Source organism: Bombina bombina, chromosome 4 (assembly GCF_027579735.1).
Source record: "Bombina bombina isolate aBomBom1 chromosome 4, aBomBom1.pri, whole genome shotgun sequence".
In the NCBI taxonomy this organism is placed as follows: Eukaryota; Metazoa; Chordata; class Amphibia; order Anura; family Bombinatoridae; genus Bombina; species Bombina bombina.
In genome coordinates, this window is record NC_069502.1 from 704,884,844 (window position 1) to 704,903,311 (window position 18,468).

The 18,468-nt window shown below is 40.6% G+C and overlaps 1 protein-coding gene across 1 annotated transcript in view; it reads left to right on the top strand.

Annotated features, from left to right (window-relative positions):
* Positions 1–18,181, top strand: part of MTFR2 (mitochondrial fission regulator 2) — a 48,138-nt gene extending 29,957 nt beyond the window's left edge. Inside the window, exons 8-9 of the mRNA XM_053709155.1 lie at positions 17,084–17,264; positions 17,852–18,181. Coding sequence (XP_053565130.1) covers positions 17,084–17,264; positions 17,852–17,944 — 274 coding nt within the window. The 3' untranslated portion in view covers positions 17,945–18,181. The remainder of the gene's footprint in view (positions 1–17,083; positions 17,265–17,851) is intronic.
* The last annotated feature ends 287 nt before the right edge of the window (positions 18,182–18,468 follow it).

Below are 18,468 nucleotides of genomic sequence, written 5' to 3' on the forward strand. Positions count from 1 at the left end.
TTTAGCTACCTTGGACGACTCCGACACCACGATCGTAGTCAATCCTAAAATCTGTTCCTCTACATTGCGGGACTGGATGTATGTATATATGAAATCATATGAGATCTTTTATATAAGGTAATGAGTGTAAAAGTCTCTATATGAGCTAACTGCAATACGTAGTTTCATTGCCATAATATTTGTGATTTTATAATAATTATATTAAAACAAAACTCCCAGTTAATATCTCTAATATAAATAATAGCATTTAAGGTAAGATACATGAAATATGTTGCTACACATGTGTGATAGATTAGCTAGAGAATAAGGCCTATGGCAATACTTCAAGCAATTTATTTCTTCTAGGGTTGATGCAACTCACATTATTGGATTGTCCATATTAGATCTAAATCCCAGTTTAGGATAAGGATAAATTCATATGAGTGAAGGTCTAAGATGTAAGCTCAGAACAAAAGTAAATAGGTCACAGGATTACTTAAACTCAGATTTTGAATTTTAACATAGAGTGGAATTTTAAATATACTGCATGTATTGCTGGTGGAGTCAGTGCTCAGAGATGTATAACTTGGCATGATTTTTCTGTATTTTATACATAAAGCCAAATGAGTGAGTCAAACAGGGGAAAAGATCAAAATTCATATACGACAAACGGTGAAATACTGGAATATTTCTGAATTATAAGTTTACTATTAATAATAATGTGCTAGTGAATACTATAATCGTGCATTGATATCTCTTGTAGACAATTAAGATAAATGATGGATCTCAATAAGAGATCTCAAATAAAATGTAACATAATATAATTATCTTGGAATTATGTTTATAGAGTGTCAAATACTGGTGAGCTCAAAAAGTAAATATTGAGAAAGTGGAACAAAATAAAAAAAATTTTTTTGGAAAATAGGTGTGAGTGGGCAAAAATGCTGGTGAGACATAAAAGTGAATAAGGGTGAAAAACAATAATAATAGTGAGGCTTATAAATACACATAATAATTGTTGAAATCGTTCATGCCATTGGGTTTAACTGAATCTAGTAAGTAAATCCACTTACACTCCATCTTTAGCAATGCTTTTTCAATATTACCACCCCTAATTCCTAAGGATGCTTTTTGGATTACTATGTATTGTAATCCTGTGGTCGCACTAATATGATGTAATTGAAAATGTTTGGCAACCAATGTAATTTTCTTGCCCCTGTTTTTGTCTCTGTTGGCATTCTTGATGTTATTGGTATGTTCAAGGATGCGTATCCTAACTTCTCTTGTAGCCATCCCAACATAGGCCATTTTGCAAGAACAGAAAAGTACATATATGACACCTATCGTTCTACAGGAAAAATGGGAAGATAGTTTGTGTACTCTGCCAGTTTTCTCTGTTATGGTCTTAGTTTTCCATACATATTTGCACGCAGAACATGTACCACAGGGATACATTCCTGGATCTCTGTCTTTTTTCTTTACAGATCTAACAAAATGACTGGATACCAGCTTGTCTCTTAAATTCTTGGGTCTTTTGTACCCTACTGATAGTCTTTCTCCTATTACAGACTTCAGAGTTGCATCGTTCTGCAATAGTTTCCAATGATCGTTTATAATTTTGACTACTTGTGTCATCTGGGGGTTGTACGTTGTTATCAGTCTTGGATAAGACTCATTAAGGACTTTGTCTTTAGGAACCAATAATTCCTCTCTTTGAATTCTTAGTGGCTTATACTTGGCTCTTTTCACCAATTTGTGTTGCTGTATCCTCGTGTGATTAGTCTCTGTATTAAAGCAATACTTTCTGTCATATTTCGGTACTTGAACAATTACGGCGAAGGCGTAAGAATTCGCCATAAGGTATAGCTTTTAGAGTACTGGGTGGATGGGCACTCAAATTGTGTAGGAGGGTATTGGTAGCTGTTTCCTTCCTATAAATGGTGGTGTTAATGAATCCATCATCCTTTCTTAAATATTGTCAAGTCCAAAAAACAAATTTTCTGTTGGCTTGCTAAATGAGTTAATTTTATATTCATTTTATTCTCATTTAGTTTATTCATGAATTTTTCTAATTCATCAGATGTTCCTTCCCAGATGAATAGAACGTCATCTATATATCTCAGCCATAAGGGTATATGGTCAGTATATAGTTTTAATTGATCGGAGAAGACATAAAAAAGTTCCCAGTATCCAAGGAATAGATTTGCATAGGTTGCCACGCAGGCAGTACCCATCGCGGTACCTTGTGTTTGTAAAAGGTATCTGTTATTAAATGTAAAGAAATTGTGCGTCAGGATGAAATGTAACAATTTAATTATAAACTCATTATGTGCCCTGTTGTCACAGTTGTTAGTAGATAGAAAAGATTTGATGGCTTCAATTCCATCAATGTGTCTAATGTTGGTGTACAGATATTCTACGTCAGCTGTAACTAACCACATTTCATCAGTTAATTTTATATTTTGTAAAATCTGAAGTACTTCCATGGTATCACGTACATAGGAGGGTAGAGTGGTCAAATATTCTCTCAATCTCAGATCTACAAACTTACTGGCATTCTGTTAAATTTTCGTTTCCTGACACAATAGGTCTTTCTGGAGGTGTTATAGGGTCTTTATGTACTTTTGGTAGGAAATACTATGTAGCAATGTTGGGGGTTTCCCTGATTAAGTACTTTTTCTCTGAGTTGGAAATTATATTACCTTCCCAGGCATCATTGATCAAATTGTTATACAGTATTAGATACAAACTCTGAGGATTGAATATCATTTGTTTATAGCAAGAGGTATTGGATAGTTGTTTAGTAGCTTCATCCTTATACATTTGTCGTGGCCATAAAACTACATTGCCACCCTTGTCAGATGGTTTAATAATAATGATGTTGTGCCAGGATTCAATGTCTTTCAATGCATAGGATTCAATTCCATTTAGATTTTGTTGGGCATTATAGATCGGTAGTTGATCAATTTTTTTTGCATACAATCTTACAGAAAATCTGTATCTCTGGTGACATAGATAGAGAGGGAGCATAGGTGGATTTCGGTTTCAAATTTGATTTCCAGGCCTGGGAACTAGATGATACCTGATTAACTAAGATATCTGTACCCTCTTCTGATAGTTCTTGTAGAATGTCGACTGTGACTAAATCTTCTGCATTAAGGGTGTCTGGATTATAAGCGTATAACTTTTTCAGTAACAATTTTCTAGAGAATAAATGAATATCTTTAATTATTCAAATTTGTTCAGTGAATTGACTGGAGAAAAAGATAACCCCCTTGAAAGTACTGATCTGTGTGCAGAATTTAGTATATGGTCTAATAAATTAATGATTCTCAGTTGTTCATCCTTATCTTGGTGAAGGGACTCAATTCCCTCCTCCTTGTGGATTGTCTCACTGGGCCTGAAAATTTGCGTTTGTTCCCCCTGTTCTGTGTAGTCGTCTGATTGGTTTGGGTGACAGGTGGGGTTACGTTGTGAGGTGTTGTGGATAAAAAAAGAAGAGGCGGCTGTAGATAATTGTACTGAGCTATAAGTTTTAGGTCTAGCTCCTGAGGTGTTACTGGCACTATCTATGTGTTCATTAGTAATGCTGATGTCTGATTCATTGTCAGAGATATCTGTTTTGCTTTCTGACCTTATATAAAATATCTCATATGATTTCATATGTACATACATCCAGTCCCGCAATGTAGAGGAACAGATCTATGAGGGCAATCGTATGTAATTCACTCGGTATAAGTTTGTTACAAATCGGATGCTATTTTAGGGATGACTGCACCTGCATTCGTACTGTCTATATGTAAACATGATCTTCGAATCATCTTATTCCATTGACACACGCCCCTCTGATGTTAGGTGAGATAGTCCGCTGATTGGTGTTTCCATTCGGCTGACTCCACCCTGTTTTCGTCATAAGCTTTATGACACTTCAGGCCACATCACTTGATTGCTATTTCAGGCAGCCAATCGAGCGGCACCATCCTATTGACAGAGACCAATTATGCTGTGAGGTGGGCTATTATGAGCAATAAAGAGCGTCCAATAGCAGTGGTCCGCACCCCCTCTGAGGAAGCGTTCTTTGTGAAACGCGTGTCAGGGGTCCTACAGGAGTAGCTTCGCCTCTTCTTGTTGTCCTTTTTAACTTATTTACCATGGTTCAATATTAGCTAACTGGTATATTATTACTACTTATCTCAGCCAAACGGTTTTATTAAAATTATAAATATAAGATTAATTTAGCCCTCGGATTGTAAGGGCTTAGTTTATTTCAGTTTATTTTTAACTGTTGGCTGATATTTATTATACATGAGTATCTTTCCGGTAACTTTATATTTAATACCAACCTGGTTTAAGTGTTTTCAAACTTAGCCTATGCTATTGTATGATTGATTATTCCTGGTTGTGACTTAGATTTTCCAATAAAGATAGCAATGTGTGAATGAAATGGAATATTTTTCTTTCTTTCTTGCAGAGTAAGTAGATACTTCATATTGTGGAGCTAATCCTTCTATACTTAATTGTGCACTTCTCTACAATTAGTTTGGCTAGTTGTTTAAGTATTTTGATGTACCTTCCATGGTGGAGGTTTTCCCTGTACCAGATCGGGCTACAGAGATTATTGCTAAGGAATGGGAGAGGCCGGGTATTCCTTTTTCTCTATCTCCTATTTTTAAAAAGATGTTTCCTATTACTGACTCTATCAAGGAGTCCTGGCAGACGGTCCCCAAAGTGGAAGGAGCAATTTCCACTTTAGCTAAGAGGACCACTATTCCCATAGAGGATAGTTGTTCTTTTAAGGACCCTATGGATAAGAAGTTGGAGGGTTTGCTCAAAAAGATGTATGTTCACCAGGGTTGACAATGGCAACCTGCGGTGTGTATTGCTACCGTCACTAGTGTAGCAGCATTCTGGTTTGATGCGTTGTCTGATTCTATTCAGAGAGAAACTCCTCTGGAAGAAATCCAGAGTTGGATTAAGGCCCTTAAATTGGCCAATTCTTTTATTACAGACTCTTCCCTTCAGGTGATTAAACTAGGAGCAAAAATGTCAGGGTTTGCCGTACTGGCCCGCAGAGCCTTATGGTTAAAATCCTGGTCTGCGGATGTGTCATCGAACTCTAAGCTTTTGGCGATTCCCTTCAAGGGCAAGACTTTATTTGGGCCAGGCTTGGCGGAAATTATTTCTGACATTACGGGAGAAAAGGGTCATTTAATTTACGGGCCCGTTAATGACTCAAAGTCAGCATGAAGGGTCTGCCCCCAATCCGGGACCGGATCTTGTGGGGGGCATACTTTCCTTCTTCGCTCACGCTTGGGTTCAGGATCCCTGGGCGGTGTACATTGTGTCCCAGGGATAAACTAGAATTCAAAACTTTTCCTCCCAGGGGCAGGTTTCTGCTCTCAAAATTATCTGTAGACCAGATTAAAAGAGAGTCATTCTTCTGCTGTGTTCAAGACCTTTCCGACCGGGGAGTGATAGTTCCTGTTCCAATGCAGGAGCAGGGTCTGAGATTTTATTCAAATCTGTTCGTGGTTCCCAAAAAAGAGGGAACTTTCAGACCAATTCTAGATCTCAAGAGTCTAAACTTGTTCCTCAGGGTACCGTCCTTCAAAATGGAAACTATTCGTTCCATTCTTCCCTTGGTTCAAGAGGGTCAATTCATGACAACAGTAGATTTAAAGGACGTATACCTGCATGTTCCCATCCACAGGGATCATCACAAGTTTCTGAGGTTTGCCTTTTTAGACAAACACTTCCAGTTGTGACTCTTCCATTTGGCCCTGCCACAGCTCCCAGAATTTTTTCAAAAGTCCTGTGATCCTTGTTGGCGATGCTCCGGTTGCGGGGCATTGCAGTGGCTCCTTATCTGGACGACATCCTGGTTCAGGCGCCATCCTTTCAACAAGCGAACTCCCACACAGAGATGTATCCTTCCTGCGCTCTCACGGATGGAAGGTGAATCTGGGAAAGAGTTCCTTAATTCCAGCTACAAGGGTAGTGTTCTTGGGAACCATAATAGATTCCCTATCGATGAAAATTTTTCTGACAGAGGTCAGAAAATCAAAGATCTTCGACTTTTGTCTGGCGCTTCAGTCCTCTCCTCGGCCATCAGTGGCTCAATTTATGGAGGTAATCGGTCTGATGGTAGCTGCCATGGACATCATTCCGTTTGCCCGTTTCCACCTCAGACCTCTGCAGTTATGCATGCTCAAGCAGTGGAACGGAGATTATACGGACCCGTCTCAGCGATTACATCTGGATCAGGAGACAAGGGATTCTCTTCTTTGATGGTTGTCGCAGGATCATCTCTCCCAGGGAACTTGCTTCTGCAGACCCAACTGGCTGATTGTGACAACAGTCGCCAGCCTGTTGGGATGGGGAGCAGTCTGGGGATCTCTAAAGGTTTAGGGGACTTGGACTCGGCAGGAGTCATTTCTACCCATAAACATTCTAGAACTGAGAGCAATCCTCAATGCTCTCCTAGCATGGCCTCAGTTAGCTTCGGCCCGGTTTCTCAGGTTCCAGTTGGACACCATAACTTCAGTGGCTTACATCAGTCATCAGGAGGGAACTAGGAGTTCCTTACCTATGACAGAGGTAGCCAAGATTATTTGGTGGGCAGTGACCCACAACTGCTATCTGCAATCCACATTCCAGGAGTGGACAATTGGGAGGCGGATTTTCTGAGCAGACAGACTTTTCATCTGGGGGAGTGGGAACTCCATCCTGATGTGTTTTTCAGCTTAATTCTCAAATGGGGACTGCTGGAATTGGATCTTATGGCATCTCGTCAGAATGCCAAGCTCCTGAGGTACTGGTCGGGGTTGAGAGATCCTCAGGCTGTACTGATAGATGCTCTAGCGGTCCCTTGGAATTTCAGTCTAGCATACCTATTTCCTCCGTTCGCTCTCCTTCCTCAGGTCATTGCTCGAATAAAACAGGAGAAGGCATCGGTGATCCTCATTGCACTGGCGTGGCCTCGCAGGATCTGGTATGCAGACTTAGTGGAGATGTCATCTCTTCCACCTTGGAGACTTCCATTGAGGAAGGACCTTCTACTTCAAGGGCCCTTCTTTCATCCAAATCTTGTTTCTCTGAAACTGACTGCTTGGAGATTAAACACTTTATTTTATCTAAGCAGGGATTTTCGGAGTCGGTCATTGAGACCATGATTCAGGCTCATAAGCCTGTTACCAGGAAGATTTACTACAAGATATAGCATAAATATCTGTATTGGTGTGAATCCAAAGGCTACTCTTGGAGTAGAGTTCGGATTCCTAGAATTCTAGCCTTTCTCCAAGAGGTGTGGAGAAGGGTTTATTGGCCAGTTCCTTGTCAAATATCTGCCTTGTCTATTTTGTTACATAAAAGTCTGGCGGATGTTCCAGACGTGAAATCGTTCTGTCAGACCTTGGGCAGAATCAGGCCTGTGTTTAAACCTGTTACTCCTCCCTGGAGTCTTAACCTTGTTCTAAGAGTTCTTCAGCAGGCTCTGTTTGAACCTATGCATTCCTTAGATATTAAAATGTTATCTTGGAAGGTTTTGTTTCTTGTTGCTATTTCGTCTGCTCGTAGAGTCTCAGAGCTCTCTGCATTGCAGTTTGAATCTCCTTACCTTATTTTTCATTTGGATAAGGTAGTTTTGCGTACCAAGTTAGGGTTTATCCCTGAAGTGGTTTCGGATAGAAACGTTAATCGGGAGATTGTTGTTCCTCCTTTATGTCCTAATCCATCTTCTCATAAAGGGCGTCTGCTGCACAACCTAGACGTGGTGCATGCGTTAAAGTTCTATCTACAGGTGACTTAGGATTTTCACCAGTCTTCTGTTCTGTTTGTTGTTTTCTCTGGGAAACGTAAGGGGCAGAAAGCTACGGCTATTTCTTTTTCTTTGTGGTTGAGGAGTATCATTCGCTTCGCCTATGAAACTGCTGGACAGCAGCCTTCTGAGAGAATCACGGCTCATTCTACGAGGGTTGTTTCCTCTTCCTGAGCATTCAAAAATGAAGCTTCTGTGGAACAGATTTGTACGGCTGCAACTTGGTCCTCTCTTCACAATTTTTCTAAATTTTATAAGTTTGATACTTTTGCCTCGGCTGAGGATTCTTTTGGGAGAAAGGTTCTTCAAGCAGTGGTGCCTTCGGTTTAGGTTCCCTGTCTTGTCCCTCCCTTATTATCTGTGTCCTCTAGCTTGGGTATTGATTCCCAATAGTAATTAGATGATCCGTAGACTCACCATTTGAAAGAAAACAAAATTTCTCCTTACCTGATAAATTTATTTATTTCTTGAGACGATGAGTCCACGGCCCGCCCTGTTTTTAAGACAGGCTTTTGCTATAAACTTCAGACACCTCTGTACCTTGTTGCTTCCTTTCTCTCCTTTGCTTCGGTCGAATGACTGGGGTTGGAGGGAAGAGAGGTGATATTTAACAGCTTTGCTGTGGTGCTCTTTGCCGCCTCCTTCTGGGCAGGAGTGATATTCCCAATAGTAATTAGATGATTTGTGGACTCATCGTGTCAAGAATAAAGAAATGTATCAGGTAAGCATACATTTTGTTTTTATGAATATTTATTAGACCGTTATGAGTGTAACTGTATTTTGTAATGCATTTTTGATGTGTTTTGTGACACTTTTTATTCAAGTGTAAGTTAACCAGAGCTCTTTTTACTGTATTTAATGGTCTCCCCCTTAATTAAAGGTATAACAGTTGATGCAGCCAATCACAGGCCATATTAGGTGTTGATTCATTTTAGATTTAAAGGGACATGAAACTCATGGAAATTTTCGGAAAAATAAAAATGCATGCATACATTGAAACTTATTATTTCGAGCATAATATTTTTATATGCACTGCATTTTATAAGTACAGCTTTTCCAGTAAATAATAAACTAAATTTTCTATTTAAAACTTTTTTTTATTACAAACTGAACTTCATGTTCCAGATATGTTAAGAACGCGTAATCTATAAAGAATCTCTTTTGCCAGTACATGAAAACAGGCAACTCCCCCCCTCCCCCCCCCCCAAAAAAAAAACTAAGAAAAAATAAAGAAACCATCAACATAACAAAACTAGAGGTAAAGGCGTGATAGGTCTGGACAGATACTTCAAGGGAACTCAAGCCAACTCTAAAGTGAACTGAGATCTCTCTAACACAGTTAGAACATTATTTTGTCTCCTAGTCCTCCTAATGATTCATAGTACCAAACAGAGAAAATGCACTCTTTTCCATTAAAGAGATACTCCAGTCGCAAATACGGTTGTTTAGGAGGTACCCCTTAGTCCTTTTTTATTAAAGTGCCTATTTCATCAGAAGGTACTTTTTATAAAATGGGAAAGGACCACCCCTCTGGTTGTCATGCTGTTGGGCTTCCTCTCTCAGTACAAGAGAACTATAGTCCTCTCCTTAGTGATTTCTCTAAAAAGGGAAGTATTTGCCAGAAGAATGTGATTGGGTGACCAATCGCATAAGAAAATAATACTCTTGCAAGAGCTTGATCAGCATTTTCCCTGATTTTCAGGTGTCATTCTATGTATAAATGATGCCGTTGTGTATTTTTTGGAAGCAGCTTGCAATACTTGCTTAACTGAAGAAGATGCTGCTGATGGAGACGCCCTTTGTGATGATGCAGCTGTTCTAGAAGTAGCAGAAAGAGTATTTCTGGAATGGGAACATTGGAGGGAAAAGCTACTTGCACTTGCTTTGCTATAGCCCTCTTCATTTAATTCCATTGTGTGTTTTAAAGTGAAGGTCCATTTTGATGAATTAGTGCCCGGTTTTTAATAAACCTATTAAAAACAAGGGCACTTTAATTCATCAAAATCGACATTTCACTGTTTACTTCAAAACTTACCTTTTAATCCTTGCAGCAGCTCCAGCGATTCCCCTGGCTGTCGGAAGCCTCTGCAGACGTCAGAAATGACGAATTGGGCTTCCTCCAATCACAGCTTCCCCCCTCCCTGGGGGGGAATCTTGGCCTGATGCAACGCTGTGATTGGAGTAAGCCTGATTCGTCATTTTGAACCTGAGAAGACGGCTTGTGACGGGCGGAGGACGTGCTGGAGCGGCTGCCAGGATTAAAAAGTAAGTTTTTGAAGAAAACTGTGAAATTTAAATTTTGATGAATTAAAGTGCCCTTGTTTTTAATAGGTTTATTAAAAACCGGGCACTAATTCATCAAAATGGACCTTCACTTTAATGTTTTTAGCATGCAAGGATGTGTTTTGTCATCCTGCTAGCATTTGAAAAAGCAGATTTCTTTTCACCGTATTTGCAAACCACAGCAACTCAATCCACTATACCAAAGAGATGGAGACCACAGGTGAAATAAACTGAAACCTTTTTTCCCTGCAGTGCCCCCTAGAGACAGAAATGCTTATTTGAAATTTGCATCTTCAGTATTTTCTTTGTATTTCAATTGTATTCCAGGATTTGCTTGTCTTCATAAAAGTCTTCATGTTATATCGTTTTTAGACACAATATTGGAGGTTTAAATAGATGAACACCAGATCATAAAAATATTTATCATTTCTCCAACATAGGTGTGTCCGGTCCACGGCGTCATCCTTACTTGTGGGATATTCTCCTCCCCAACAGGAAATGGCAAAGAGCCCAGCAAAGCTGGTCACATGATCCCTCCTAGGCTCCGCCTACCCCAGTCATTCTCTTTGCCGTTGTACAGGCAACATCTCCACGGAGATGGCTTAGAGTTTTTTAGTGTTTAACTGTAGTTTTTATTATTCAATCAAGAGTTTGTTATTTTGAAATAGTGCTGGTATGTACTATTTACTCAGAAACAGAAAAGAGATGAAGATTTCTGTTTGTATGAGGAAAATGATTTTAGCAACCGTCACTAAAATCCATGGCTGTTCCACACAGGACTGTTGAGAGCAATTAACTTCAGTTGGGGGAACAGTGTGCAGTCTCTTGCTGCTTGAGGTATGACACATTCTAACAAGACGATGTAATGCTGGAAGCTGTCATTTTCCCTATGGGATCCGGTAAGCCATGTTTATTACGATCGTAAATAAGGGCTTCACAAGGGCTTATTAAAACTGTAGACTTTTTTTGGGCTAAATCGATTCATTATTAACACATATTTAGCCTTGAGGAATCATTTTATCTGGGTATTTTGATATAATAATATCGGCAGGCACTGGTTTAGACACCTTATTCTTTAGGGGCTTTCCCAAAGCATAAGCAGAGCCTCATTTTCGCGCCGGTGTTGCGCACTTGTTTTTGAGAGGCATGGCATGCAGTCGCATGTGAGAGGAGCTCTGATACTTAGAAAAGACTTTCTGAAGGCGTCATTTGGTATCGTATTCCCCTTTGGGTTTGGTTGGGTCTCAGCAAAGCAGATACCAGGGACTGTAAAGGGGTTAAAGTTCAAAACGTCTCCGGTTCCGTTATTTTAAGGGTTAAAGCTTCCAAATTTGGTGTGCAATACTTTTAAGGCTTTAAGACACTGTGGTGAAAATTTGGTAAATTTTGAACAATTCCTTCATGTTTTTTCGCAATTGCAGTAATAAAGTGTGTTCAGTTAAAAATTTAAAGTGACAGTAACGGTTTTATTTTAAAACGTTTTTTGTACTTTGTTATCAAGTTTATGCCTGTTTAACATGTCTGAACTACCAGATAGACTGTGTTCTGAATGTGGGGAAGCCAGAATTCCTATTCATTTAAATAAATGTGATTTATGTGATAATGACAATGATGCCCAAGATGATTCCTCAAGTGAGGGGAGTAAGCATGGTACTGCATCATTCCCTCCTTCGTCTACACGAGTCTTGCCCACTCAGGAGGCCCCTAGTACATCTAGCGCGCCAATACTCCTTACTATGCAACAATTAACGGCTGTAATGGATAATTCTGTCAAAAACATTTTAGCCAAAATGAACACTTATCAGCGTAAGCGCGGCTGCTCTGTTTTAGATACTGAAGAGCATGACGACGCTGATAATAATATTTCTGAAGGGCCCCTAACCCAGTCTGATGGGGCCAGGGAGGTTTTGTCTGAGGGAGAAATTACTGATTCAGGGAACATTTCTCAACAGGCTGAACCTGATGTGATTGCATTTAAATTTAAGTTGGAACATCTCCGCATTCTGCTTAAGGAGGTATTATCCACTCTGGATGATTGTGACAAGTTGGTCATCCCAGAGAAACTTTGTAAAATGGACAAGTTCCTAGAGGTGCCGGGGCTCCCAGAAGCTTTTCCTATACCCAAGCGGGTGGCGGACATTGTTAATAAAGAATGGGAAAGGCCCGGTATTCCTTTCGTCCCTCCCCCCATATTTAAAAAATTGTTTCCTATGGTCGACCCCAGAAAGGACTTATGGCAGACAGTCCCCAAGGTCGAGGGAGCGGTTTCCACTTTAAACAAACGCACCACTATACCCATAGAGGATAGTTGTGCTTTCAAAGATCCTATGGATAAAAAATTAGAAGGTTTGCTTAAAAAAATGTTTGTTCAGCAAGGTTACCTTCTACAACCAATTTCATGCATTGTCCCTGTCACTACAGCCGCATGTTTCTGGTTCGATGATCTGATAAGAGCGGTCGATAGTGATTCTCCTCCTTTGGAGGAGATTATGGACAGAATCAATGCTCTCAAATTGGCTAATTCTTTCACCCTAGACGCCACTTTGCAATTGGCTAGGTTAGCGGCTAAGAATTCTGGGTTTGCTATTGTGGCGCGCAGAGCGCTTTGGTTGAAATCTTGGTCGGCTGATGCGTCTTCCAAGAACAAGCTACTTAACATTCCTTTCAAGGGGAAAACGCTGTTTGGCCCTGACTTGAAAGAGATTATCTCTGATATCACTGGGGGTAAGGGCCACGCCCTTCCTCAGGATCGGCCTTTCAAGGCAAAAAATAAACCTAATTTTCGTCCCTTTCGTAGAAACGGACCAGCCCAAGGTGCTACGTCCTCTAAGCAAGAGGGTAATACTTCTCAAGCCAAGCCAGCTTGGAGACCAATGCAAGGCTGGAACAAGGGAAAGCAGGCCAAGAAACCTGCCACTGCTACCAAGACAGCATGAAATGTTGGCCCCCGATCCGGGACCGGATCTGGTGGGGGGCAGACTCTCTCTCTTCGCTCAGGCTTGGGCAAGAGATGTTCTGGATCCTTGGGCGCTAGAAATAGTCTCCCAAGGTTATCTTCTGGAATTCAAGGGACTTCCCCCAAGGGGGAGGTTCCACAGGTCTCAGTTGTCTTCAGACCACATAAAAAGACAGGCATTCTTACATTGTGTAGAAGACCTGTTAAAAATGGGAGTGATTTATCCTGTTCCATTAAGAGAACAAGGGATGGGGTTCTACTCCAATCTGTTCATAGTTCCCAAAAAAGAGGGAACGTTCAGACCAATCTTAGATCTCAAGATCTTAAACAAGTTTCTCAAGGTTCCATCGTTCAAGATGGAAACCATTCGAACTATTCTTCCTTCCATCCAGGAAGGTCAATTCATGACCACGGTGGATTTAAAGGATGCGTATCTACATATTCCTATCCACAAGGAACATCATCGGTTCCTAAGGTTCGCATTCCTGGACAAACATTACCAGTTCGTGGCGCTTCCTTTCGGATTAGCCACTGCTCCAAGGATTTTCACAAAGGTACTAGGGTCCCTTCTAGCTGTGCTAAGACCAAGGGGCATTGCTGTAGTACCTTACTTGGACGACATTCTGATTCAAGCGTCGTCCCTTCCTCAAGCAAAGGCTCACACGGACATTGTCCTGGCCTTTCTCAGATCTCACGGATGGAAAGTGAACGTGGAAAAGAGTTCTCTATCCCCGTCAACAAGGGTTCCCTTCTTGGGAACAATAATAGACTCCTTAGAAATGAGGATTTTTCTGACAGAGGCCAGAAAAACAAAGCTTCTAGACTCTTGTCGGATACTTCATTCCGTTCCTCTTCCTTCCATAGCTCAGTGCATGGAAGTGATCGGGTTGATGGTAGCGGCAATGGACATAGTTCCTTTTGCGCGCATTCATCTAAGACCATTACAACTGTGCATGCTCAGTCAGTGGAATGGGGACTATACAGACTTGTCTCCGAAGATACAAGTAAATCAGAGGACCAGAGACTCACTCCGTTGGTGGCTGTCCCTGGACAACCTGTCACAAGGGATGACATTCCGCAGACCAGAGTGGGTCATTGTCACGACCGACGCCAGTCTGATGGGCTGGGGCGCGGTCTGGGGATCCCTGAAAGCTCAGGGTCTTTGGTCTCGGGAAGAATCTCTTCTACCGATAAATATTCTGGAACTGAGAGCGATATTCAATGCTCTCAAGGCTTGGCCTCAGCTAGCGAGGGCCAAGTTCATACGGTTTCAATCAGACAACATGACAACTGTTGCGTACATCAACCATCAGGGGGGAACAAGGAGTTCCCTAGCGATGGAAGAAGTGACCAAAATCATTCTATGGGCGGAGTCTCACTCCTGCCACCTGTCTGCTATCCACATCCCAGGAGTGGAAAATTGGGAAGCGGATTTTCTGAGTCGTCAGACATTGCATCCGGGGGAGTGGGAACTCCATCCGGAAATCTTTGCCCAAGTCACTCAGCTGTGGGGCATTCCAGACATGGATCTGATGGCCTCTCGTCAGAACTTCAAAGTTCCTTGCTACGGGTCCAGATCCAGGGATCCCAAGGCGGCTCTAGTGGATGCACTAGTAGCACCTTGGACCTTCAAACTAGCTTATGTGTTCCCGCCGTTTCCTCTCATCCCCAGGCTGGTAGCCAGGATCAATCAGGAGAGGGCGTCGGTGATCTTGATAGCTCCTGCGTGGCCACGCAGGACTTGGTATGCAGATCTGGTGAATATGTCATCGGCTCCACCTTGGAAGCTACCTTTGAGACGAGACCTTCTTGTTCAGGGTCCGTTCGAACATCCGAATCTGGTTTCACTCCAGCTGACTGCTTGGAGATTGAACGCTTGATTTTATCGAAGCGAGGGTTCTCAGATTCTGTTATTGATACTCTTGTTCAGGCCAGAAAGCCTGTAACTAGAAAGATTTACCACAAAATTTGGAAAAAATATATCTGTTGGTGTGTATCTAAAGGATTCTCTTGGGACAAGGTTAAGATTCCTAGGATTCTATCCTTCCTTCAAGAAGGATTGGAAAAAGGATTATCTGCAAGTTCCCTGAAGGGACAGATTTCTGCCTTGTCGGTGTTACTTCACAAAAAACTGGCTGCTGTGCCAGATGTTCAAGCCTTTGTTCAGGCTCTGGTTAGAATTAAGCCTGTTTACAAACCTTTGACTCCTCCTTGGAGTCTCAATTTAGTTCTTTCAGTTCTTCAGGGGGTTCCGTTTGAACCCTTGCATTCCGTTGATATTAAGTTATTATCTTGGAAAGTTTTGTTTTTAGTTGCAATTTCTTCTGCTAGAAGAGTTTCAGAATTATCTGCTCTGCAGTGTTCTCTTCCTTATCTGGTGTTCCATGCAGATAAGGTGGTTTTACGTACTAAACCTGGTTTTCTTCCAAAAGTTGTTTCTAACAAAAACATTAACCAGGAGATTATCGTACCTTCTCTGTGTCCGAAACCAGTTTCAAAGAAGGAACGTTTGTTGCACAATTTGGATGTTGTTCGCGTTCTAAAATTCTATTTAGATGCTACAAAGGATTTTAGACAAACATCTTCCTTGTTTGTTGTTTATTCTGGTAAAAGGAGAGGTCAAAAAGCAACTTCTACCTCTCTCTCTTTTTGGATTAAAAGCATCATCAGATTGGCTTACGAGACTGCCGGACGGCAGCCTCCCGAAAGAATCACAGCTCATTCCACTAGGGCTGTGGCTTCCACATGGGCCTTCAAGAACGAGGCTTCTGTTGATCAGATATGTAGGGCAGCGACTTGGTCTTCACTGCACACTTTTACCAAATTTTACAAGTTTGATACTTTTGCTTCTTCTGAGGCTATTTTTGGGAGAAAGGTTTTGCAAGCCGTGGTGCCTTCCATTTAGGTGACCTGATTTGCTCCCTCCCTTCATCCGTGTCCTAAAGCTTTGGTATTGGTTCCCACAAGTAAGGATGACGCCGTGGACCGGACACACCTATGTTGGAGAAAACAGAATTTATGTTTACCTGATAAATTACTTTCTCCAACGGTGTGTCCGGTCCACGGCCCGCCCTGGTTTTTTTAATCAGGTCTGATAATTTATTTTCTTTAACTACAGTCACCACGGTACCATATGGTTTCTCCTATGCAAATATTCCTCCTTAACGTCGGTCGAATGACTGGGGTAGGCGGAGCCTAGGAGGGATCATGTGACCAGCTTTGCTGGGCTCTTTGCCATTTCCTGTTGGGGAGGAGAATATCCCACAAGTAAGGATGACGCCGTGGACCGGACACACCGTTGGAGAAAGTAATTTATCAGGTAAACATAAATTCTGTTTTTCCATGCTCTATTATTATTATTATTATTATTATTATTAGTTTGGATGTATAACATTGATACGTTTTCTGACAAAAGTGCTGCCATATAGTGCTCCAGAAACTTGCACGTTCCTTAAAGGGACAGTCTATCATAGAATTGTTATTGTTTTAAAAGATAGATAATCTCTTTATTACCCATTCCCCAGTTTTGCACAACCAACACAGTTATATTAATGTACGCTTTACCTGTGATTACTTTGTATCTTCTGCAGACTGCCCCCTTATCTCAGTGCTTTTGACAGACTTGCATTTTAACCAATCAGTGCTAACTCCTAGGTAACTCCACGGGAGTGAGCACACTGTTATCTATATAGCACAGATGAACTAGTGTTGCCTAGCTGTTAAACACTGTCCAAATGCATTCAGATAAGAGGTTGGCCTTCAATGGCTTAGAAATTATGAGCCTACCTAGGTTTAGCTTTCAACTAAGAATACCAAGAGAACAAAGCAAATTGGAAAGTTCTTTAAAATGACATGTCCTACATGTCATGAAAGTTTAATTTTGACTAGACTGTCACTTTGAACCTACCTATCGACTTTTAATATCAAACTTACTTTGCTCTCTTGGTATCCTTCATTGAAAAGCAAATTATTTTTTCTTGTCTGCTGCAATCTCTTACTCTTCCAGTCGTATTTTGTGTTATCTTTAAATAGTTTTTTTTGTTTTTAAGGTCACCTGGGGGCACACCCCTTACCAGGAAAGACAAAAAAAGACGTTCTGTAAATGATCCTGCAGCTATTATTGCTCACGCACTGAAAAAGAAGTTTGCACACAGACAGACTGAAGACTCTCTAGAAAAAGAGAATAGATCTTATGAAGAGTCTCCATTCTCCAGTCCTGAAACTCCACAGGTACAGAAACAGCTGATACTAAGTAGTAAAACGGTTACTACTGCTACTTCCTCTTCTTCATGCAAGTCGCTTATCTTGTTTACTAACTCAGGCTTAAAGGGATTCAGATATCGCATACAATTTTAATCAAATATGCAACTTACTTAAATTCATTTGGCTTCATTTTCTTGGTACCCTTTGTTGAAGAAGCAGCTATGTGCTTCTGGGAGCTAGCTGAACACATTAGTGAGCCATTGACAAGATGCGTGTATGTGCAGCCACCATTCAGCTGCTAGTTCCCAGTAGTGCATTGCTGCGCCTGAGCGTACCTAGATATGCTTGTCAACAAAGGATACCAAAAGAACAAAGCAAATTAGATAATAGAAGTAAATTAAAATTGCATGTTCTGCCTAAATCATGAATGTTTTTTACTTTGACTTGACTTCCCCTTTTAATATCTGCGGTGCATTATTAGAGAGCTTCTACAAATTTACTTTCTATTTGAAAAAATAATAATAATTTTTGAATGCATAGTTTTTTTGTTTTGTTTTTCCTCTACCAATGTTTTTTTTTTTTTTTGTTTGATTGATTGTTTTTTTCATCTGTAGTTTGGCCGTCACCTCTTAAAGCCCATAGGAAAACGCACACAGGCAAATCCTGAAAGAAAACCAACGCTTGTAAAAATTGGACCGCATGTGTAAAGTAACAAGCGAAACAATGGGGACTGTATGCCAGGAGGTTTTAGCTGCATGGATCACTGGAGCAAAGAGCTGTAGGATCATCAGTGGGATGTTCTTGAAGCACTGCTTGTTGTGCTGATTACTGTTTGTATCTCCATATTGTAAGCCGTGTGTATTTAATATTTTTTGTTTTCCTTTTTGGTTTCCCCCCCTAATCATTTGGACTTTGTTATGGCAGTTAATATACAATTTATTGAATATGTATCGTTGATTGCCTTGTATCTTAATCTAGAAATGCTATGCAAACCACATTTAGTTCTATTTAAATTTCCATCTAGTTTCATTATCGCAAAACACAAACACCAACGTACCGTATCATTTAGTTAGGGCTTGGGAGGCAAAATGAGAAAAAGACAAGCGAGTAATCTATTCAAATTATTATTATTTTTAAATATATAGATAAATCCATTTCCCCCTTTTTTAATTTATCAAGTTTGTTTTTGATCTACTCCCAAAGTTTTTTTTATTTTGGTGCTTATTTGTAT